The 26,739-nt window shown below is 35.3% G+C and overlaps 1 protein-coding gene across 1 annotated transcript in view; it reads left to right on the forward strand.

Moving 5' to 3' along the window:
• Positions 1-327: 327 nt before the first annotated feature.
• Positions 328-26,739, forward strand: part of LOC120350193 (neuroligin-1-like) — a gene marked incomplete at its 3' end in the record, with an annotated part of 81,161 nt that continues 54,749 nt past the window's right edge. The window contains 2 exon segments of the mRNA XM_039422710.1: positions 328-332; positions 15,217-15,405. Coding sequence (XP_039278644.1) covers positions 15,267-15,405 — 139 coding nt within the window.

The raw sequence follows: 26,739 nt of genomic DNA on the forward strand, positions 1-26,739 counted from the left end.
AAAAACTTTTCCCTGTTGCAGCTTGTGTTACTCAATAGTAGACAAACTCTCAATGAAACATTCATTACAGAACACTCTCGACTGTGGTGGAATTTTTCCAAGTTCCGCGATGAATTTGAAATGTTTCTCACCTCGTGGGAAATGTATCCCTTTACAAACGTTACAATATCGCTTGTTTCTCGGAATATGATGATATCAAAGTCGGGTACTTCTTCTGAGAAACTGTTATGAAATTCTGGAGTTGAAATTCGTGTTATTTTCAACCTGGTGCAATGGAAGTATAACTGAGAACGGGAGCTGCTTTTATTGGAGCTATTTTTACGGAATATTAGGTGTACTAATAAATGGGGATGAAATAAGATATGAATATTGAAATAATCTCGAAAAGAATGAAAATCATAATGTGCAATAATGGAGAAGAAAGCTATGGAGTGATGTAAGGTTGAGTATGTGTAAGGTTGGTTTGAGTGTGTGTGTAAGATTTGTATAAGTGTGTGTAAGGTTGGTATGAGTGTGTGTAAAGTTTGTATGAGTGTGTGTGAGGTTGGTGTGAGTGTGTGTAAGGTTTGTATGAGTGTGTGAGTAAGGTTGGTATGAGTGTGTGTAAGGTTTGTATGAGTGTGTGTAAGGTTGGTGTGAGTGTGTGTAAGGTTTGTATGAGTGTGTGTAAGGTTTGTATGCGTGTGTGTGTAAGGTTGGTATGAGTGTGTGTAAGGTTAGTATGAGTGTGTGTAAGGTTGGTGAGAGTACATAGAATTTTAATTACAAACGAGCATCCCAGCTTCCTTCCAAGTAATTTTTCCAAAATTTCATCTGATTTCACCTGTTATGTGTGATTTGTTGCGTTTTCCTGTCTGTTGTGGTTGGTAGATGAAGGATACTATGGTGAGGTCCACGTTATAATGGCAGAGGAGAAAGATAGGAGAGCAACGTTGCGGATCTTCTGTCTTCTATAGACAGTAGCTAATACAGGTTTATTGAAGGAATATTAACTGTTCATACTTGTTTAAAATAATCAATTATTAAGCAAGAAATTATATTTTTCAAAAATGTTGTAATGAATTCCCATTATTAATATGGAATATTTTGTTAAATCATTAATAATTCTACATTGTTGAAAGACGATCCGGCAACAGAGCATAGCGAGGAAGAGATAGCGCTATCCGCTTTGTTGAATGATGGACAAGGATAGCAATAGCCTACCATAGCTAGTTAAACACTACTATTATAACGTGGACATCACTATAGTAATATTATGAGATCACACTTTGACGTGTCAGATAAACTGCAGGAGCTTTGCTTTCTTGATGCAATTCCGTTCAACGAATTTATTATTCATTTATTTGAAAATTCACATATTGAGGACATCAGGAGCTGAATCCCATTACTGCCCTCATAACGCACATCGAGCATACAATTTAGAAAACAATACATTGAAATGAAAATAAAATAACTTAACTAATAATATACTATTGAGTTTTAGAAAAAAAAAACTGAAAACAAGATACAAACAAAATATTCATCTCTTTTCTGTAAAGGGCTACCTGTAATATAAATATAGAGAAAAATAAAAATCTCAGTACCCTTTTTGAAATATTCTATCACAACATGATTCGGACATTGATGCCATTTTCAAGTGATATGAAGTAAATAAATAAATACTGCTGGAAGATTCTTAATTTGATCATAATGTTTATGTATTTTTTGTATATGATTTTATGAACTAAGACTGTAAAATTTTGGATTTAAATCAGCATGATTCTATCAAAAATGGGGTTATTGGTGTCTGTGTCTCATTGGATTAAGTTTATTATTTTATCTCTGTTTGATTTTTCTGCTTTATGAATATAAAATTCTTCTTCAACATTCAGTTTTCCACGTTTATTACCATAATTAAGTATTTTCATATTGGAATTATATCTGTAAAATTATGGCCTGAATCTATCAAGTGTTCAGCAAATGCTGACTTTTGTGTATAATTTTTATATTTTAGTGCTTGGATATGTTCTCGAAACCTGATATGGAAATTTCTACCCGTTTGTCCGATATAGAATTTGTCGCAATCACTCCATTTAAGTGATAAAATATTTCAAGAAGGGTACCGTACTGAGATTTTCATTTTTCCTCATACTTACAAACGAAATAGTAAATGAATAAATGAATGAATAAAAATAAGTAAAGTGAATAATTAATGAAATTACCAGTCATAGAAAATAAACGTCATGTTCCTTTTAAAATAATCAAAGCGATCAGAGTTGTTTTAGTTAGGTTTTTTCCAGAATACGTGTAGCAGTTTGAGATTGAATGATTGATAGGTTATGGACTATGGAGGTGATAAAATACTGATGAGCTTCTTCCAGAGCAACCATATTCACAAGGGAAGAGTGATTTAGTATTGTGAAGGTAGGAAATAATCCAATATTTTCGGGTTATAGAGAACGACAGACGTCACAGCTTTTCCATCACATCCTAAAATCCGTTTTTGCCGAGGATTTTGTGAATCAATTCGCAACTGTGAATTGACAGAGTAGAAGCGAACGACATTATTCATCGGCACCAATTAGCAGCAGCAGTGAAGAAAATGATGATTTGGATTAGTCAGAGTTTCGAAGAAGAAAGTACTCGTAATTTTGAACGCGGATGTATTGTTCTATCTTGTCCACAATTTAATTAGCGCGCTCTTCAGAGAGAGAGAGATAGTGAGAGAGTGATAGAGAGAGAGAGAGGGAGAGAGAGTGAGAGAGCGCGCGCTTGTCGAATTGTTGAGAATAGGAAAGTTGGAAAATGGTTTGGGCGAAATCTTGAAGCGTTTTTGGACCTCCCCCACCCAACCCGTAACCCCTCCCGGAAGAATCCAGGGTCTGGCGCAAACTTCCGTTTTTTTATGGAGCCCTTAAACGTGGGAAATGAACGACCAGACGAAACTTCCTCTCTCAATACTTCCACCCCCACCCTTGTCACTGGCCAGCCAATTCCCCTCCCCTACCACCTCATCATTTTAAAAAACTTCCCCTCCAGCCCCAAACACTCTCCTTATTAGGACCACCGCAGAAATCTCCTATTAATGACGGCGGCTGCAAAAATAAAGACCGTGCGCGGTTTTTTAATGCCTCGGAAATATTTCTGCCGACAATTTTATAGGCCATTCCGGAAAAATTTATCGCCGGTAATATAAACGCGTCTATATATAGTTTTATCAGGAATAAGTTCCTCTGATTCGGGCGCTCATAAATTTATATGACTTTATTTTCGACTTTGCTTTGGTGGATAATCTAATATTTATCGAGGTGTTGTAATGCGTTGTTTTGTGTGATATGGATTTGTAGAGTATTGTTTCAATGTTTGAAACACTGAATTTTAATTGAAAAATATTCAATATTATCTCTTGTATTTGCAGCCTCCCAAGTTTCCAATAAAGTTTATGTGTCTCTTGAGAGAGATGATTATATAGCTTTGATATCTCAGATCACGGAAATAAAAGACGGACCTCAGAAAAATGATATTGAATCAGACAACATCAACGAATTGTTATTTAGTCATGTCGGTTGAACGCATTTTTCTCAAGATATGATCATGTGAGCAAAACATTGAAAAAATGCAACTTTTAAACCACCCTTATCCCTTCAGCACAAGGGATAGGGATGGGGACTTTTAATATGTTCACCCCCTAACTGGTCCCGACAAAGCTGCAAAGTCAAAAATTGTGTTCAAAACATTCTCTCCAAATTCCTTCGGCAATTGGTCTATTTTCGCATAAGAACAGGTCATTCCAGAAATAACATAAGTCATTTTTTGGTCAAAATTGGTTTAATGCAGAATCTTATTCTTTGAAGGTAAATACAAAGTTTTCCTGAGAAACCACATAGTCAGGCTTGTAATCTAACCCATATCGAGAAGCCTGACTTATTTTACTTATTATTCAACTGAAGATCTCATACTCAACATGAAGCTGCTGCAACAGTCGTGGGGATTTTTTTTTCAATTTTTTCAATTGAAAAAATGTACGTAAACTTGTGAAATTATACATCAAATTGGAGAGAATTTGATGCTCTAGAAGCTCATGATCAGCATGGATTTTTTCCATCGATATTCAAAAAGTTATAAGATCAAAAATAGTATAAAAATTGAGGGAAAATGTGATTTTTCAAAAATGTCACATCTTTTAGAGCGGATATCTCGTAAAGTGAAAGAGATATAGAAAACGTTGTGAGATCAATATTATAGGAAATTATGTAAGCTTTAATTTCTTATGGAATAGTCATGCTGTAAAATGCATTGTTTCCGAGTTATATGCGAGAAACCAAAAAATGGTACACCTTTGATCCACCCCCACCCCCTCAGAACAGAGGGTAGGGGTGGGGACTTCTGATATGTCTACCTCCTCACTACCCTAAAAAGAACAGCGGGGTCAAAAATTGTCTTCCAAACTTTTCCTCTATAACACTTCGTTGACTGGGCTTATATCATAGAGAAACAATAGCGTAAGTAGATATCCCATGGTATTGGGCGTTTATGTCGTAACTTTTACTGTTATCTGAAGCTGATTACTGTTGATTATTGTCGATTTTTACTGTTTTGTTGGGGTGAGAGTATATGAACGGCACAATATTAGAGACTACCAGCGTCATATAGCTTCACAGGAAGGAACTACGTGGACTTCCGAATGATCTCATTATATTCAGAATTTTATAATCTAAAGAAGAGGCGAAAGCAAATTTTTCTGTCCGATTACGAGATTTGGCACAAATAGCTGGAAACTGGTAAATGAGCTGAAAATACGAGGTTTTTGGGCCACTCTGTATCTAGCACAAGGAAATTTTGCATGAAGAAATTGGTTCTGGACTTCTCTTATGTACCCGAATAATATATTAGAAAATCAGAACTACAATATAAATTGCATGCACCAATGTATATAGTGACTGGACTATAGCATAGAGAAACAATAGCATAAAGTAGATATCCCATGGTATATGGCGTTTATGTCGCAACTTTTACTGTTATCTTAAGCTGATTACTGTTGATTATTGTCGATTTTTACTGTTTTGGTGGGGTGAGAGTATATGAACGGCACAATATGAGAGACTACCAGCGTCATAAAGCTTCACAAGAAAGAACTACGTGGACTATCAGCTTGAGATAACAGTAAAAGATGCGACATAAACGCCCTATACCATGGGATATCTACTTATGCTATTTTGTTTATCTATGGCTATATCAACAAATGAATAAATAAAAAAATAAATAATTCCAGAAGCTTTCAACAGCATCTTGAGATAGAGTTGCTGGATCTTCAATAAACTCTAAACTGATACCATAAGTTGCCAACCGAACACAGTTAGAATATCAAGTGTCATCGAAGTCACTTCACCTGGAAACAATGTTGGACAACCTGTTTCAGCCTAAGCGTATTAGTAGTTAATTACTTTATCGTTGAGTGTTGTGGTGGTAGGAGAGTGCCAGGAATGCAATGCAGGTCTCTGACCACACACTATAGTGACGGAAGCTGGTACAAAGTCGCCCTAGGCCCTAGAAGTTTGCTGCAAGAGCTTTGAGGATAAGTGAGACTGTTGTTGTCGGCATGCGAGAAGAAGAATTTAGGTGAAGAAGGAGGAGGTGAAAGGGGTAGAGAAGAAAGAGAAGTAGATGAGGTGGTGGGAGAAAAAGTTGGACGCAGGAGATAAAGAATGAGAAGGAGGAGGAGGAGGAGAAGAATAAGAAGTAGTGCGAGAAGGGGGAGAGGGCAGGAGAAAAAGATGAACCGAGGAGAAGAAGATGAAGGAGGAGGAGAAAACGAAGAGGAAGGAGAAGAAGGAGAAGAACAAGGATGAGGAGGTGGGAGAAAAAGTTGAACGCAGGAGATAAAGAAGGAGAAGGAGGAGGAGGAGGAGGAGAAAAATAATAAGAAGAAGTGGAAGAAGGGTGAGAGGGCGGGAGAAAAAGATGAACCGAGGAGAAGAAGATGAAGGAGGAGGAGAAAAAGAAGAGGAAGAAGAAGGAGGAGGAAAACAAGGAGGAGGAGAAGGAGGAGAAGAAGGAGGAGAAGAAGGGAAAGAAGGAGGAGGAAAAGGCGGGAGATAAAGATGAACGGAGGAGAAGAAGAAGGAGAAAGATGAGAAAAAGACGAAGAAGAGATAGAGGAAGAAGAAGAGGAGAAGAAGAAGGAAAGAGAAAAGAAGGAAGAAGGGGAGGAAGAGGAGGATTAAGAAGGAAAAGAAAAAGGAGGAGAAGAAGGATGAGAAGAAGCAGGAGGAGAGGGTAGGTTAAAAGAAGGAGAAAAGAGTGGAGGAGAAGAAGGGGAGAAAGAGGAGAAGAAGAGGGAGAAAGAGGAGAGAAAAAATAAGAAGAAGTAGAAAGAGGAGGGAAAGAAAGAGGAAAGAAAAGGAGGAGAAGAAGGAAAAGGAAAAGGATGAGAAGGCGGGAGGAAAAGATGAACGGTGGAGAAGAAGAAGAAGATGAACGAGAAAAAGATGAACGGAGGAAGAGAAGAAGGAGGAAGAGGAAAAGAAGAAGAAGGAATAGTTGAAGAAGAAAGAGGACGGGAAGAAAAAGAAGAGAGAATAAGGAGAATAATGAGAAGGAGAAGGAGGAGATGATTGATGAGAAGAAGCAGGAGGAAAAAGTGGGACAGAAGGTGGAGAAGAGAAAGGTGATAAAGGGAGAGGAGGAGAAGGAGAAGAAGGAGGGGAAGAAGGATGAAAAGGTGGTGAAGATGTAGGAGAATATGGTGGGGAAGAAGGTGGAGGAGAAGAAGAAGAAGAAGAAGAAGAAGAAGAAGAAGAAGAAGAAGAAGAAGAAGAAGAAGAAGAAGAAGAAGAAGAAGAAGAAGAAGGTGAAGAAGAATAAGTTATTTTGCTACCCACCATCATCAAGTTTCACTGAGCCCTTATGACCCTTTAATGCCTTCAGTCCGCCGTGCAAGGCATTTAACATCCTTGTTCCCCAGCATTGCTTGCCACACATTCCCGAGAACTCGCTCCAATTCTAGACTCCTCTGTTATCGCGTTTCCTGCAATAAGCGAATAGACAGACCGTATATGAAATTGTCTCTTGTTTGAGGAGTAATTGTAGCTAGAATAGTTAGACGTCATGATTTTGGTGACCTGTCATGAAAAATATTGTTGGAATCAATCAATCCATGATGATAATTCAATCAATTCAATACTTATTGTGTACGTTCTGTGTACAGTAAATTGTTCCAGTTCCAATCGTAAATTGTTCCATCACGTGACTAGTGCAAAATGTTCCCATGGAATGCCATTTCAAAATCGTTGGTTCAAGCTTTTGGCGCGCACTTATGAAGTTGATTTACACCAAAATGTGTCGTTTACTAGCTGCGTGAATGAACAAAGGCTGTTTTACAAACCTACCGTCTAGAAAAGTGTAAATTTATTAATCCATCACTCTCAAATTTTCTATCGAGGAAAAATCATTTAATGGATTGTTATCAAACATCATATTGTTGGTTATGTATTCTATGCTATGGTAATAGTATATTTCGCACCTAGAGCAGAAAATGAGACTTTTCCGGCTCGAAATCGGTTATCAAGTCCAAGGCCGTAGGCCGAGGACTAGAAAAGATTGAGAGCCGGAAAAACATTTTTGCCTGTGGTGCGAACGATATTTTTCGCCACACTACAGGTATTGCTGAAAAATAATAAAAGAATACAAAATAAAGAATACTTGTTATCATACATATCTCTTGATTTTAGTGATAGAAGATTTGCAGTCAGGATTTCAGATTCTTTTAAAATTTCACTTGGAATATCACGGACGTCGTCATCTTCAAGCATTTTTGAAAATTTGGAATGCGCTAATCAACAATAAATAATTGAATAAAACTGCTTGCAAAGCGAATGCTGAATTAGTTTGATTTGAAACTCGAATTGAAATCATGGCGACTTCAGCTGATGAAGAAAGTGGACACTCGCCCGATCTAGCGGATGACTTATCAACTACGGACTTCCATGACCGGCTGGAAAGAGACCACTTTCTGGCCTTGATCGGGAAAGAAACCCTTTTCTGACGTCAGACGAGAGTCGTCTGCAAACAAGGTATTTCAGATCTACGTAGGAACTGGAAAACAGCTGCTTTCTGTGCAGTGTGGCAAAAACAAGCTATCAGCGCATGCGCAGAGAAGCAAGCAGACTACAATAATCGACCAATGAGAGCTCAGATAATTGGAACTGTACCAGGTCGGACAATTCACCACACTTCGACTGTGGGGCAGAAAGATGGAACTGGAACAGGTTTCTCGAACAGAATCTGTCAAAATTCCTCCCATAGAACGCGGAACTTTTTACTTGGTAAATTGTGAATCGGACAATTTACCACATTCCAGGTATTACTATATATGTATCACTATAGTGAGGTCCACGTTATAATGACATTGTTTGATTAGTAATGGTATTGCTATCCTTGTCTGTCATTCAACAAAGCGAACAGCGCTATCTCTTTCTCGCTTTTTTCTGTTGCTAGATCGTCTTTTAACAATGTAGAATAAATCATTAATCAACAGAATATTCCATCTTAAATATGGATATTCATTAAGAAATCATTGAAAAATATAATTTCTTGCTTAATAAAATATTGGGGCACCGAGCTTCGTTCGTTATTTATTTATTGACTTTTGATAGACCAAACACAATTCTTTAAAATGATTGGAGAAGTACTAACAACACAGCCCAAAACTGTTTCTTTCCCAAATTTTGATTTATACACTATAAATAGTCCAAAAAGTAGGTTATATTCCATAAACTTGAATTCAGGTTCAATTTCTGTTCAAACATTTGAAAACAAAAAAAATATAATTCAGATTATATACAAAACAAATTGAATAACAAAATAACACTCACTAATCACTTGAAATTGTCAAGTAATGATCAACTTTGAAAATTATGATATACTGTAGTTTAGGAGGTTTATCATGTCATGTCAACAAATGAGATTATGTTGATCAAATCGATTGAATTGTCGAGCTAGATAAAATTTCTCGCTGATTAATTATGATTACACAGCTGGAAATAGTTCTGTCTTTCTCCCACACAGACACACGCATCTTCTGTTATCGAGAGATGACGAAATTATCATCGGTTTTCCAAGGATAATTCATCCTTTTAATGTCGTTCAGCGAGTTTTCCAATTAATGAGACCTAGTGCAATCGAATCTTTATATCATAAACCTACTATGTTCCAAATTTCGTGAAAATCGTTAGAGCCGTTTTCGAGATCCGTAAAACATAAATAACCAGATATAAAAATAGCCAGATATAAAAATAACCAGATATAAAAATAACCAGATATAAAAATAACCAGATATAAAAATAGCCAGATATAAAAATAACCAGATTATATACAAACCAAATTGAATAACAAAATAACACTCACTAATCACTTGAAATTGTCAAATAGTGATCAACTTTGAAAATTATGATATACTCTAGTTATGTTCAATTTTCTGTTCAAACATTTGAAAACAAAAAAATATATAATTTAGATTATAAACAAATATAAACAGATATATACAGAAATTGCTCGCTTAATATAAAAGGATAATTGATTATTCTAAACGTGAATGAATTGTTCCCTAAATCAATAAAGCTGTATTAGCTACCGTCCATAGAAGCCATTGACAAGACAGACGATCGGCAGCCTATCTTTCTCCACTGTCATTATGACGTGGACCACTGAAACTTGTTGTTATAATTATTTGAATTTTCAATCTATTATTCTATCGGTTTCAAAAAAAGGTTGCTATAATTCTATTCTATAAATAAATGAGTAGTTACCACCGTTTTCAAACATTTTAGGAAGGTTTGAATCAAATTCATGGAATTGATAATATCTTCTTACCATTTTGCTAACATCTGCCGACTTTCTTTGCTAATAGTAAGGCTCAACTCACACTTACGCGACTCAGATCGAGAAGAGACTCGACTCTAGTCGAGAGAATGTGTTTTCAAATGGTGACAGTCGCGGAGACTAGAGTCGACTGCTCTGAGTGTCACTATTTGGGAACACATGCTCTCGACTAGAGTTGAGCCTGTTCTTGGCCTGAGTCGCGTAAGTGTGAGTTGAGCCTAAAAGCTGTATGATAGGCTGAGAGATAGAGAGAAATTTTCTTATTCATGAGATTGATAATATTCTCTTACCATCTATAACATCTACTGACGTTTTTTTTTCTGAGAGTAAACGCTGGATGATAATCTGGGCTAGATACTGAAGAAATGAATAATTCTCTTATCTTAATCACTCTAACTTAAGGTGCGTACAGACTTTCGCTCTGCTCCGCAACCGAACGTCAATCCAGCAGAGCGATTGATGATCGACCAGGGAGCAACAGTGGTTCGACCGGGGAACGCGAGAAGATCTAACATCTTCCGTAACGTTCATGATGGGTGCGTGGGCGGCGCGACTGTGGTTCGATGGAGGAACGAGGGCGGTACGAGGGCGGTACGCAGGCGGAGCGTGCTCGGTGCGGGTTGGAAGCGCGTATATGTGTACGCAGCTTTAGACTTCTCTCTGAGTAGTGTCTTTCCCTTGTAGCAGGAACGGGTTCATAGCAGTTCAGGTTGCTCAGAAGCCAGGTTGAATTTAAATCCTGATTAAATTTCATGACAGTCAAACAGAGAAGGCTTTTCCGAAAAAAGGCTTTTCTGATTGGTTCTCATGGACTTAATTACGATTAAAATTTAACCGTCTTTTGTGCAACCTGCACTTGGTATTTTTCAAAATTTCATTCTGGATTCTCACTTATTAGTGACAGTAGAATTGACCGGGACAGTGAAAATCTATATATATAAAAGCGAAATGGCACTCACTCACTGACTGACTGACTGACTGACTCACTCACTCACTCACTCACTCACTCACTCACTCGCAGAACTAAAAATCTACCAGACCAAAAACGTTCAAATTTGGTAGGTATGTTCAATTGGCCCTTTAGAGGCGCACTAAGAAATCTTTTGGCAATATTTCAACTCCAAGGGTGGTTTTTAAGGGTTTGAAGTTCGTCTTTTAGCATGTATATTTTTCTTATTCTCTTAATTATAATTGAAAAATGTCCATACCATATGTCAATATAGAACTATAATCTAGAGAGAGTACCTTTTCGAAACAGTTGTTAACTGGTAAATAAATTAATAATTTTGTCAGGTTGGCATTAAGTTGAGTTGACTTTGTTAGGTTGGCACCAAGTTGAAGATTGAAATGCATTTATCGCGGAAAAATTGATTTGGCACTGCTACTTCAATCAGAGGTATTTTTGGAAATATTATATTACTAGCCGTCAGGCTCGCTTCGCTCGCCACATCCGTTTAGCCAGACGTTTAGTCTGGACCCCCGGCTGGACGTCCTAACATATGATAAAAATGATCAAATGAAAATGCAGGCGAGCGAAGCGAGCCTGCTCATCTCATCCTTGGAGGATCCAGTCGGGGGTCCAGGGAGCGGAGCCCCATGGATAGACGGATATGGCGAGCGAAGCGAGCCTGACGGCTGGTAATATAATAAATATGAGTTCCAATTGGACTTCTCCCACTTAGCCCGGATCAATGATTATGAATAGTCAGTCTCTTATTTATGGGAATAATATTCTCAGTATACCGAGTACGTTCATAGTCTGTGATATGTGGGATTCCAGCACTTATTTCAATATGGTCTATGAGATAATAATCTCCATCTTTTCAATAGTTCAATTGATCTTGTAGACAGATAGATGAATTCCTTTTTTGTACACTTTGAATCTGAATCATTACAAGTAGTTATGTGGGCGGAGTTGAGACAATATTATTATTTTGATTTGTATATTGTGTAGATAATTTAATTTACATCCATTGTAATTGTACTACTATTCTGCTAAATTTAAGAGTCTCGATACATAGCTTGATTAATTCTCTCAGAATATAAGTTGTAATTTATTTATGTTATTTTGTATACATCTTTTTTTTTGTTTTAATTAGATGTGGATGACCGAAGTTTGACAATATGCTACTCCTACTGGCGAACAAGTGATTTTCACTTATGCCAGTGGTTTCATTTCCACCTCTTGTACCTTTATTTTGTTGATAGAATGTAAGTAAACTAGATTAAGGTACATTATCCTAAATTTTGTAATTGTTGAATTTTGTGGAGGAAATAAATTTGATTTGAATTGAATTGAATTGAATAAGAGACAAGAGACAAGAGACCTTTCTATCAGTCAACCCACGTTGGTATTAGAGAAGTATGAATAGTATGAAAGTATGAAAGTATGAAAGTATGAAAGTATGAAAGTATGAAAGTATGAAAGTATGAAAGTATGAAAGTATGAAAGTATGAAAGTATGAAAGTATGAAAGTATGAAAGTATGAAAGTATGAAAGTATGAAATATAGTATGAGTGTGAAAATTATTAAATATTCTTGAGACTTGAGTAGTGAGTATGTGTGAAAAAAGCAATATCAATGAGAATCTACTTTCATTGACGAAGACAAAGTTTCAGTGACAAGGACGAGTGAGTCGGTGAATTTTGTTGTCCAACGAACTTGATCTGTAAAAAGGTTCGAAGAGAAACTGTTCAAAATTTGAAGCTAATAAGTTACACACATTATTGACCGAGCGAAGTGAGGTCTAAGATTCAAGTCGACTGTTTTTGAATTTCTCTTTATGTTTAAATGTGTAGAATGTGTAAAATTTCAAGTCATAATTCCAAGTCAGATGGTGATATCACTTTTCGCGTCGACGTATTGTACTCTTTTGTTCTTGTACATGTACATAAAATTATATAATAATTACTATTTAATTGAACTCACTACTGGCGCTCAAGTTTTACTTCTGCCAGTAGAGCCAAAATTTTATTATTATGATTAATAATAGAAGTTTTCTCTGGTTTATATGTTGCGCATTTACGGCGAAATGCAGCAATAGATTTTCATGAAATTTGTCAGGTATGTTCCTTTTTAAATTGCGCGTCAACCTATATACAAAGTATTTAGAAATTTTGAATTTCAAGGATTATATGAAAGGGAAAGGAGCCTTCTCCATACGCCAATATTAGAGTAAAAATCAGACTATAGAATTATCAATCATAAATAAGCCATGGCGCATGCAATAAATTCAATATCTCAATGTAACTTGGTGAAAATTCAACTGCTGTGTGGACTATCAATTTCAGCCTCATTGAATGCAATTTTATGCTCTATTAAATGAACTATTAATTCATGCAATTAATCACCAAAATAACATAGTATTGTCTCTCGACCATTCTCTGCTTTGAACTCGGGCTGTCCTGTTGCCAGTAAGTCTCGAAGGAGATTAGCTTTCGATGTTAGCATTTTTGATACACCAACCCCAACAGCCATTAGCCGTTTTCACACTAATATCTCGCCGATACGACATACAGACAGGATTTACTCTGATGGACAGTATAGGAGGAGGCTGTGGCACAGAAGAGGTACAGAATGGAAACTGTCAATAATACGCCTACCTAACCAATGCTTTTTACATGACGCGAATAGTAGACACGTCACGTGAACTTGGGAAGTTCCAATCCTGGTCTTCTGATTGACTTGTGCAGTGAACGAGATCAATTGATCCGGATCATTAAAGTGATCCGAACCTACTACCATCAATACTATTACAATGCGGCGCTTCCTAACAAGACGGCGGATTTATACATCAGGGTACCAGCAAAGTTTCCATAATGTATGTATACTGTGGCTGTGGTTTATTACTGCGCGAGGTCTACTGTTCATAGAACTACTAGTTAAGTAGCCTCCATTCATACCATGAAACATTAAAATGAGAACTCATACGAATAACTTAACTTTGTAACTCAATTAAGGGTTCGCCTTACTAGCTTCATAGAGGCCTTGGAAACTCGGAAGAAACCCAACTTGCAACTTGTGGAGTGTGTGTATGCGAGATTGATGGCCCAGCTGGGCGATTCAGTGGGCGAGTCCCCTCTGTTCTGCTATGCTCAGTGAGCGTGTTTATTGTGTACTACAGGTGTCCAAAACTTTGGGCCTGTGAGCCACTTTGTTCAAACCACAGAGTTAAATAATTTCCAGGAGGTAGCAGTGATTGAGGCAACAGTGTGTTTTTACTTTCCTTGCCCTATTACCATAGGTAAGGAAAGTATTGCTTTCCGAAAAAAATTGAGGTACCCCAATTTCCAAATTTCTATACGTTTCAAGGTCCCCTGGGTCCAAAAAAGTGGTTTTTGGGTATTGGTCTGTATGTGTGTGTGTGTGTGTGTGTGTGTGTGTGTGTGTGTGTGTGTGTTGTGTGTGTGTGTGTGTGTGTGTGTGTGTGTGTGTGTGTGTGTGTGTGTGTGTATGAGTGTATGCGCGTCTGTGTACAGGATATCTCATCTCCCAATTAACGGAATGACTTGAAATTTGGAACTTAAGGTTTTTCCCCTATAAGGATCCGACACGAACAATTTCGATCAAATGCGATTCAAGATGGCGGCTTTAATGGCGAAAATGTTGTCAAAAACAGGGTTTTTCACGATTTTCTCGAAAACGGCTCCAACGATTTTGATCGAATTCATACCTAAAATAGTTATCGCTAAGCTATATCACCTGTCACAAGTCCCATATCTGTGAAGAATTCAGGAGCTTCACCTCATCTATGCAAAGTTTGATTTTAGATTCCCAATTATCAGGCTTCAGATACAATTTAAACAAAAAAAATCAAGTGGAATAAATTGAGCATGAAAATCTCAACAATGTTAATGTTCAGTAACAATTTCACCTAAGATTGAAAATAAACTCTAAATTCGCGAAAATTTGATTATTCAATTGTGAATTACTGTTGATTCTATTAAATCATTCACTATGAAGAAATAGCAGACCTCGTGTGTCTCCAGTGTTACTGCCCTGTCATCAGCTGGCTCAAATCTTTGAATAGTAGACTTGAGATGCACGGGAACACTAGCGTCAGGTGATCAATTTTCATAACGGCAAGGAAAGTTGTGTGAGTGCACCAGATTTTTTTTGTTTTTGGAGCATCTAAATTCGAAAATCTATTTTGTGAACATATTTGAGGACAGAAGATTTTGTGAGGTGAAGAACTACAAGACTTGACCTATTTCTGACTATGTGTAACCCTATCTAAATTTGGGATAGGTATAGCACAAGGTTACCTTATTTTTCCTCTCCCTATCATTTTGATGATGTACTTTCTTATTGTATAAATTAATAAATGAGTGAAAATATGGATTTCTTTGTGATTACAGGTTTCCTAAAGACTGGTTCGCGAGGGAGCGCTCAGGGCAACTTTGGCCTGATGGATGTGGTGGCTGGTCTGCATTGGCTGAGGGAGAATCTGCCCGCCTTTGGCGGGGATCCGGAGAGGATCACCCTCATGGGTCACGGCACGGGGGCAGCGCTTGCCAACTATATTGCTGTGTCGCCTGTGGCCAAAGGTAAGCATGAACAAACATTTTTTCGACAGAATATTTGAAATATCTATTCATTCAACAATGATAAAACACATAATTATAGAATGGTTATAAATGGAAAAACAGGCTTATAGCCCTTAATTGAATAAAAACACTAATCTGTTGTGAAATTCTACACAGTTTTATTCGGTACACGACCAAGGTTTCGTGACCACACCAGTCACATTTTCAAGTTGACTAACAATGTGCTTTTAGTCATCTTGAAAATGTGACCGGTGTGGACACGAAACCTTGGAATAAAACAGTGTAGAATTTGACAACATATTTGTGTTTTTATTCAATTATGGAACGGTTCTACAATATTGACAATGACTCAGTCGAATTTTTATAGCCCTTACTATTCAATTCCAGAAATTCGATTGAAAATATTATTCCACAAGAGGTTATGATTCTTCATCACTTTGGAACATTTTTCTTCTGATACCAAAATAATATTATATATATTGGGATATCACAGTACTTTACAGTCTTCCTTCTTTTAGCCGAGTCCTCCATCCTTGTCTGTCTTCCACTCACCATCTCTTAAATTCCTCATTAACATAGCCTCATCCACTTCATCCCTCCATCAATCAAAAATTTGAATGAAAATTATTATGAATATTGCTGGGAATGTTGACATCCTATACTATTAAACGAGCAACTTCTGTTTATATGTTTAGATGTTTGGATGCTCAGATGTTTATATGTTTGTATTTTTACCGGATCTCGGAAACGGCTGTAACGATTCACACGAAATTTAAAACATATTAGGTTTATAATATAAATATTCAATCGCACTAGGTCTCATCCCTGAGGGAACTCGCTGAAGGACATTGGAAGGATAATTATTATTCATCCTTGGAAAAACAGCTGATAATAATCATTTCGTCGTCTGTTGGTGATGGAAGTGAATGAACAAGTTCATGTGTGTGGGACCGTGTCAAAATTATGACTCAACTGTTGAACTTTTGTAATCATTCAATAAGGTAATTAGTGCCGGGTTATTTTCAATCCTGATTAATTCCAGTAGACCCATCTTTTTGAAATAATCTTCTCTGATTTGGTTCACTTGAAGTTGATCAGGATTAAAATTTAACCGGCTTTTGTGCAACTGGGCCTTTGTGAGGGAGATTTTTGCATTCCTCTGGGAATCATTCTCAATTTACTGTGATTAGATAGAACATTTCTGTATGAATTTTATTATGATTTCTTCTTTCGTGATAAATTTTCTAGAGCGAAGCTCGGTCCCCGATATTGGAATATGATTTATTCTAAAAGATTTATTGGGAGGAAATATTCGTGAAGAACTATATCATTATTTTCAGGGATGTTGCGATGAGAGATAATTTCATTGTATAGCTTACGGTGTTATCAGAACATACATTATTGGAGGAAATTTATATAAATTATTGAGATTGGAAACAGAGATGATGATTCTTCTGTAATGTATTATCATACAAGAAATTATTTAAACGAATTCAATCATTGAGCTACATGATTTTTTACAAGGATAAATTTTATGTAAGTTGTTTTTGAAAGATACTCTATTCGAAAAAAAAGATCAAAGCCATGAAGATTATCAGAAATGGTCATAATACTCCAGAAGGTGTTATCAGAGGAAACATCATTCAGAGAAATATATCAATATTATGAATTTATTCAGGAATCTAATCAATAAGCAGACTATAGTGAATTTTTTTGCAAAGAATGCACCCTGCAGTTTGATAATTTAAGAAGAGAAGAGGTGAATTTAGCAACAGACAATAGATCTGTTCTGGAAATATAATCACTCACAAGGTGAATTTAGAGAATTTCACCTGAATTTCAGAGCGAATACATCTATTCACTTCAAATTGCTTTAGTGTAACTTCAGAAACTGTGAATTACAATGAGTTTGCTGCTTGGATATAACAGTGTATCTGAAACACTTCAGTTCAAATCAACTAATGCATCCATGGACTTGAGGCAGCATTGTTATCATATTATGCATCATGCATTCCGGGGCGGGCTTTATCTGTGGTTATTATAGTAGGCCAGTATGGAATTCCCTTTCTGGGTCACAACATTTCTAGTTGACTGTCAATAAGAGAGTGACTCCTAATCAACGAAGTAATTTACTGAGCATTAACGGTTTACCAAAAACAATTATTGCTTCTAGCACTCCAGTATTTGCTAAGAGAAGTGTTTAGTTACAATATTTGGATGTAGATGTGGGTGCTGTATTGTGGGATTGCATTTGCTACAATAAACATTGGATGGAGTGAATTTTAGAAGAAATATCAATCAAGTCAATCAATCGAACAAGTTTTATTGAACAAAATATTTACATTGGAGGTCCCACTAACCCGAAGGTTATTCAGTAGGTGCCTATATAAGTAGACATAGTAAATTATAGAATCGTACATTACAAAGAAACAAAATTAACAAATTTGATAAGAGGGAGAGAAAAAAAAAATTATCACAATATATTCTAAATAATTGGAGCATTGGATGATATGAGTTTGAGGCCTAGTTTTTACGACACACATTTCAAGTCGAATTATACATTCAAGCTATAGATTTTATGATCAATTGAATTATAAATAATGTGCTATAGTAAGGTCCATAATGGCAGTGTTTGATTAGCAATTGTATTTATTTATATATTGAAACTCATACACTAACATTCTCAATAAATTATGAATGATTGGGAAAAGAGCAAAGTGCGATCTAATTGATATCGTTCTATTTCTATCCTTGTCTATCATTCAATAGAATCTCTTTCTCGCTTTGCTCTGTTGCCAGATCGTCTTTTAACAATGTGAAATTAATCATTTATTAACAAAATATTTCATCCTAATCATGAAAATACTCTATAAAATTATTGAGTAATATGATTTCTTGATTAATAAAATATAATTGATTTTTATAACGAGAATGAACAGTTAATATAACATCAATAAACCTGTATCAGCTACCGTTCATAGAAGACATTGACAAGACATTGACAAAACCTGTATCAGCTTCCGTTCATAGAAGACATTGACAAGACATAGGATCGACAACGTTGTTCTCCTATCTTCCTCTACTGCCATTATAACGTGGACCTCACTATAGTAACCGGATCAAGATACAAGATAGGACGAGATAGATAGTTGTCGAGAGACGACGAAATTATCATCTGTTTTCCAAGGATGAATTATACTTTTAATGTCGTTCAGCGAGTTTTCCAAAGGATGAGACATAGTGCAATCGAATCTTTATATCATAAACCTACTATGTTCCAAATTTCGTAAAAATCGTTAGAGCCGTTATAGCCGTTTTCGAGATCCGTGAAACATAAATAACCAGATATAAAAATAGCCAGATATAAAAATAACCAGATATATAAATACAGAAATTGCTCGCTCAATATAATAGGATATGAGATTTTTTCTCTTATTCAAGTGGAGGATCAGTTGTTTTCAGTCAATAAAAAACATTATAAATCAATACACAATACAAGTGAAAGGGGTATTGTGTTGTGAGAATTGCTAGAATATTACCAAGCTGCATAAGAATTGAAACTAAAAGTATCCTTTTCAGCATAAATGGTTTCATTTTTAACAACATGTTTAATCAATTGTTCATATTCTATGTAGATACAAGAGACCCTAGACAATAAAGTGAAATGTATGCTGGTTTCTGGATAAACCTTCTCAAGGATTTGTATTCGAGTACTGATCTAAAGTTAGTAAATTCCACTTGGCTAAAGTATAAGAAGTGCACCAGATGATTAAGAGAGCACTTCCTCGGAAGTGATTATTGTACTCCTGCCCAAGAGAGTAAAGCAATGAAGCTTATTTTGGCTTAGCAGATGAGCTATAATTATTCCACCTCATCTGAATAATACTGCGCCGTAACTCCACCCCTACCCATTAAGAACCTACCCTTTTTTACAGAAATACTCATCTCTCCACTTTTTTAATGGGCTAGAAGTCGTATTATCAGAAGTGTTTTACGGAATCAATTATTCTGGACAAAGATTTTTCCGTGGAATCTGCGAGTCTAATTTTATGTTTGAATTCACTCTTTATTCGCATCAGGAAAACTGGATGCAAATCTAAGATTTTTCCAAGAATATATCAATTTTAAAGTCGCTCTTAATTCTGATGAAATTGCGTAAGGTATTTCATCGGGGATATCAATATTAGAAAGCACTTTGTACGTACAATTTTAATTATAGCCTACACGTGCTACAGACTTAACGTGATTTCAACGTAACTTCACTCTCATTTTCACAGTTGGAAGGATAATAATAGGGATGGGTATCGATGCATCGATGTTTGAAAACATCGATGTTTCAACATCAAACATCGATGTTTTTAACATCGATGTTTACTGTTCGATGTTTTTCACTTATCGATGGTTTTACCTAGACATCGGTCATCCGATGTTTTTCCCAACTAAAAAGTAAAAACAATTATAATTTTTTAATTTGATAATTTAACATCGATGTTTTGTCTTTCGATACCCATCCCTAGATAATAAGTTATCTTAACTTTCTGCATCAACCACCGATAAACTGGGACTTGTAACCTGTATTTCCAAGAAGGTCTCAGTTGAAAATGATTTGCATACTTTTTCCAATTAGATAGAACTTATGAATTCTAAACTCAATTTTAGATTGAAACATAACCTTTTTCGATTTTCTATCTCCATAAGAAGGTGTTCTAATATAGTTCCATGAATATTCAATAATGAAAAATTATCATGCATAAAACAAAATAGCATCATTTTTCTCTAGAATAACCATTTCCAGTATTGATGAATAGTAATTTCCTAGAATTTTCTTTTGCAATATTAATGAATATTCCAACATTTTCGAAAAAAAGTACCATTCACTATTCACTTCATTGCTCTTAATGTAAGTTCTTGATGGAACTATTGGGAGTTCTGAAAACCCAACAACGTAATAAACGGAACGAATACTGGAGAATGAATATTTTTCACGTGATTCACCTGTAATAAAACTTAACGACGTTTCGAATTTGACGCAGCCCGTTTCATTCTCTCGCGGATATTATTTACATCAATTTATTTCTTGAAGCTCTTTGGAGGTAAAACTTCTGTCGACCTGTAATGAAATTCTGCATCTTGAATTTCAAAATTGATTAGTACTTTAATATTTATTGTCTTTTTTCGTTAGGGCTACACTTGCATAGAAATAGGAAATAAAAATCCGAGTACCCTTTTTAAAATAGTTTACTCACAACATGTTAAAGATATGATGCCATTATCAAATGATTGAAAAATAAAATGTATTTTATTTTTTTAATTGATTTTATTTTCCCATCACTCGATAATGGCATCATAGCACTAGTAGTTCTGTGAACAGTAGACCTCGCGCGCAGTAAGTTACATTGACCTGTTGTTATGTTTTCTCAAAAACTAATAAATAATTAAGCAATTTAAAATGTCTAGAAAAAATCCTAAATAACCATAGAACTTTCTGTCCTAACGTACCGTGACATGTCATCCCGGAATGTGAGTGTGAGCGCTGTTATCAGGTCTGGCTCAACTGTCTACAACGTTGATGGAAAGATACATTTTCAAGATGTTCGATGTTTTTGAACGCATAGTATTATAGTCAACTGTCTACTAACGTTGATGGGAAAATACATTTTCAAGATGTTAGATGTTTTTGAACGGGTAGTATTTTAGTCCACTAAACAGCTGATTTATGATGAATAATTCTGTAGTCTGATTTTTACTCTAATATTGGCGTATGAAGGAGGCTCTTTTTTCCTTTTATATTATCCTTGAAATGCAAAATTTCCAAAAACCTTGTATATACGTCGACGCGCAATTGAAAAAGGAACATACCTGTCGAATTTCATGAAAATCTATTACCGCGTTTCGTTGTAAATGCGCAACATATAAACATTAAGAGAAATGCCAAACCGTCGACTTGAATGTTAGACCTCACTTCGCTCGGTCAAAAAACATGTTGTGAGTGGGCAATTTTAAAAAGGGTACTTATATTTTATATTTATATTTCTATTCATTATTTATCTGTTTATTTTTATTGATACACAGAACACAATAATCTATGGGAATGATTCGGGAAGGACCAACAGGCACAGCCCAAAACTGTTCCTCGAATTTCAATTCATACACTTTAGTACCAAAAGTAGGTTATGTTTCATACACTTTTGAATTGAGTCCAATTTTCAGTGCAAACATTTGAAAACAGAGAATTTTCATTTTAGAATGTTTAAAACCCTGAAGCTACGTTTACACCAAAGTTATTAACAGAATGTTAATAACTTAATCTTTATAGATTGTATTAGATTGAACAAAACTTATCATAGGTGCACATGTTGAACAATGTGTTTGTCAAGTTCCGTTCAATCTAATAAAATCTATGAAGATTAAGTTATTAACATTTTGTTAATAACTTTGGTGTAAACCCAGCTTGAATAAAATAATGAGATAACACTCATTAACCATTTAAAACTGTAGAAAATAATGATTCAGTTTGAAAAATTTTGATCCAAAGAGTTGAAAACAGACTTATTTGTGAGAAGCATTTGGGATTCAAGATCCATATGATTGTTGGATGGTTGCATTGTAAGTTTTTTGAAGGATTTTAATAGTGTTGGGCATGTTCCCAATCTTCTGGAGACCATTATCTTAATATTATTTTTTCATTGATGCATCCTTCAATATTTACTATTGAATCATTGTTGCCATGACATTGATGTATGTTTATTGTTTGTATGGGGTTGGTATTGTATACAAGTATACTATTTTTGGTTTAATCAACTGATTTATACAACTCTGATGGATATTTCCAGAAAAGCTCCATATCGAATTTTGTGGGAGTGAACTAAATTCCTTCAGTACTGCTGATAATAGTCCAGTCAATATAAACATAAAAAAGGGGGTGTGCTTGCAATTTATATTGTAGTTCTGATTTTTTAAATATATTATTTGGGTACATAAGAGAAGTCCAGAATATGGCTTAAGTACACTGAACAACACGTTTTTCATTTTTCGACTAAATTTGACTTATGATGCATGATTTTGGACCGCTATGACAAGCCGAGAAGAATGAAGTGTAGTACGATGAAATCTGAGCATTGCGTCAAGTGTTTGAAATTTTGATCCTTGAGGTGTCCTTAAGCGCGCCTCTCCACTAGGAAATACTGAAATGAAGTGCATCTAACGGGTGATTCTCATAGAACATGATCTCATGAACTTATGTCATTGTGCTAAATATTAATGTGAGGACAATGTAGTTGGTGATGATGGTTGAAGCTGAAAATTAGGTGTTTTTCACAATACAAGGAGCATTGTTGTCAGGTGTAACTGGAAATCTATTTGAGATAGAGCGCTCTCCCTGATTTCAGATTGTAGAGCACAAAAATACACCCAGAGGGATTTTGAATTATACATCTAAATGTTAACAATCAGAAGATATTTTTGATCAAAAACTAAAATTGATCAAAATTGATTTTTCCTTCAAATTTCACTCATTTTTGAAAAATCATAACTCAGTACTCATTGGAGAAAGAGAGTTCCGAATGATCTCATTTTTTTCAGAAATTTTTAATCCAAAAAAAGGCGGAAGCAAATTTTTCTGTCCGATTACGAGATTTGGCAGAAATAGCTGAAAACTGGAGAATGATCCGAAAATACGAGGTTTTTGGGCCACTCTGTATCTAGCATAAGGAAATTTTGCATGAAAAAATTGGTTCTGGACTTCTCTTATGTACCCAAATAGTATATTAAAAAATCAGAACTACAATATAAATTGCATGCACCAATGTATATAGTGACTGGACTATAAGTCGAAAATCAAATTCTTTCAATGTTAACATACATTGAAAGCAATCAATATTGTGAATCTGACAGATTATTTCAATCAAATCATAATATTATACGGGAATATCTCTGTATCATAGAGTTCAAACTGTTAAAATCGGTTGTAATATGTTAATCCATGAGAATTATCATGTTGAGTGCGATGTATTGTTGGACAGTAGTTGATTGCGAACGCTCATTGTGTCCGGGATTTTATCTCGTTCAAATGACAGGGAACATGTAATTCGAAAATCAGAGTATTTATAATTTGCGATTGCATGTCCATTACCATTATATTCTGATCAAACTTTGTGCAATTCACTGAATGGTTGGTTATCTTTACGAAACCTTATATTGCTTTGGGATTAAATTACTCCAGTCAATATAGACATAAAAAAGGGGGTGTGCTTGCAATTTATATTGTGGTTCTGATTTTTTAATATACTATTTGGGTACATAAGAGAAGTCCAGAACCAATTTCTCCATACAAAACTCCTCATGAAAGAATGATCTTAAAATACAGGGTGTCTACAACTCCCTACCAATACTGAACGAATCAGCTGATTATTCGATCAACCCATATGACCGGTTGAATCATATAAAATTCACTCATAAAGAATATATTATGTATACTAAAGGAAGTCGATGTGTAGAATTACAAACAACTATTATTTCTATATAAATATTTATTATAATCTAAAAAAGCATGATAAATCAAGAGTATACAAAACTCATATAAAAACTAAATGTATTTTCTATTAAAATTGTATGTTACGATTTATTTATGAATTCAATTTAAGATAAATACCCCATATATCTGTATAAAAACTTCTTTTATTTAATTTTTTCTATTATAAAGCCGAGGAAGCCCTGATTCCCAAGGCAACCAATTGTATTGAGTCTATTAAATTGAAGGCCAATCAGAGAGTAGCTTATAGAATTATTCTAGGAAGAAGCAAATTTTTCTGAAAACCTCTTTCTTCTGGCTTAAGATCCCACCTCGAGAGGATGCACATGGAGTTTAGGGTCTTTTCTTATTCCTTTTAAAAATTTTTAATGAATTATTAAGCCAAACCCTTTTTTAAATGTAATGTATGTTTGTTGAATGTAAATTGTTTGTGAACTCAGTGCTGTCAAAGAGTTCGTAATTGTAAAGATTCCCATAAAAATAGCTTTAATTCGAAAGAAACTTATAAAAATCTGGATTACACGTTAGCCCAGCAGTGACGAAAAGGAGCCTACCTAATTAATTATTGGAAATAATTAATTCAATCCACGAGAACATCCAGAACTTCAGTCAGTGAGTGATAAGTCAAACCAAATGAGCTCATTTGTCTACGTTCAGTGGGGTAATAATTAATAAAAAAGCGCTATTCCAATTAATTAGAATAAAAATAGAAAGTCACCACGTGTTGAACAATATCACATAGTTCACAAGAACATTTTATAAATTTATTTATTATATGTAGGAAGCTTACTTCCATGCACCGCCCGAATTCATATTAAAAGCCCTGAGATCTCATGTTTGAATATTAATTTATTAAATATTAATTTTGTTTATTGAACAAAACATATCATATCAAACTTATAGACCGAACAGGTTTTTATTGGTAGAATTTTGTATTGATTGGAAGTCTAAGTACCAGTATTAAATATAATATATTTATGAATTTGAAATTCATTATTGTGAATATTAGCAAAGCCTGTGATAATTATTCAGATTTTAAAAGTAGATTATTTAAGTGAATTATAGTTATATCGAATATTTTATGCACATCTTTTTTGTGGGAATATATTTTGTGTTTTATGTCAGCATACAAACTTATAGAATTTTTATTATATCCCAACTCATCTCGTGTTATATAGTTTGAGCTGTTTTGGTACCAACAAATATTTAGCAGCACTTAAAATCATAGAATCAATAATATTAACCTTATTCAGAGCACTCAATATTTATCATCCTTTGATGATATTCATTTCATCAGCCAGAACAAATATATTAAGAAATTATATTAATAAGGTTCCAGTTATATCATATAAGGATCCAGAGAGCTTCAAGAACTGGCGTTGTAAGTTCTAAGGAATTTTGAAAGGGTATATTGGTGAATACTTGTATTCACGACGAGCGTTTTAAGAATCAACTAGAAACAACTATAGTTGGTCCTGATTATTCTCTAGTGGTACATGGTTACTGATAATCAGTCATCAAATATTCTTTTAATTTCCTTACTGGTATTCTTCAAGAACTTCATAGAAGCAGCGGTAAGAATTATCAATACCTGGTCCTTGAACCTTATGGTGATTATTTGTACTTATAAAATTCATGTTTCTACCACTGAGCTAGAGCTGAGGTTTGAACCCAGTAATTTTGCGAGCCGGAAGGCCTTAATTTTTTGTGAATTTATTCGCAAAAGAGGGAATTTAGAGACTGCTCTTATAAATACCAGAAACACCATATTATCTGTGAAGGAATTACAATCCACAACTTCTCACAATAGCTTCATAACGTGGGACTCTATCATAAGAGATAACCCCCCCAGGAGCACAACTTCACACAATGGCACCCAACCAGTGGAGCATGATGAAAAGCTTACCTACTCAATCTTACTATCAATGATTAATGAAATTATTGATAAAACTGAAAGCTGCAAGAAACATAATCTGAAGTTGTTTCGACAAGATATATCTGATGATCTATTGTAAGTTTCTGGCTAAAATAATTGAGTTGCTCTTCAAATTAAAATTTTTCAAGCTGCATAAATACAGACAAACTGTATCACACGAGTTTGATAACATAATTCTCATAATAGAGAAAATTGGATGGAAATTTCCATAAAAGTTATAGTAAAAATTTGATTTTGATCTTTGAATCTAGACATTGTATGCTGACCAGGGTTATAGGTTATTTGAGGCATTATAATACTATCGTTATTCAGGAGGATAAGACCCTAATTAAAATTTTAAGAACTATATTAGTGTAATTTGTAAGCCATATCTGTCTATGTTGATAAGCGTACCTGTAGCACTCGAAGGTCTTTTTGTAATATATGTATATGACACTTGAAACTTCAACACAACACAATTTTATCCAGAATAGGCACTATCACTGAATCCATTTTAATATTCCTGAGACTTGGCAACACACTTGGCTATTTACTCGAAGTATTCCATAATAACGTCACCATGAACCAGTCGCCGGCTAACTCGCAAATTTCCTACTTCAGCGAACATCCCCAAAACTATGTAGCCACGACACCGGCAAATCAACAGCCCCAAGACGATGCAGCGGAGACCCCACGAGAGAGAGAGGGAGGCAGCATATGCTCCATCAGTTTCGACCCGCAAAACTTAGCCCAATTGTCTTCTACGAAGATTGATAACGTCGTCGATGCGATTAATTCCGATGAGAGTCCGGCTGAGGGAGATGAGGGAGTGAGGGCGTCCAACCCGGTACCGGCGTCTCCGCAGATCGCTCCAAGCGTCGCCGAAGGA

This window comes from Nilaparvata lugens, chromosome 3, assembly GCF_014356525.2.
Source record: "Nilaparvata lugens isolate BPH chromosome 3, ASM1435652v1, whole genome shotgun sequence".
Lineage (NCBI taxonomy): Eukaryota > Metazoa > Arthropoda > Insecta > Hemiptera > Delphacidae > Nilaparvata > Nilaparvata lugens.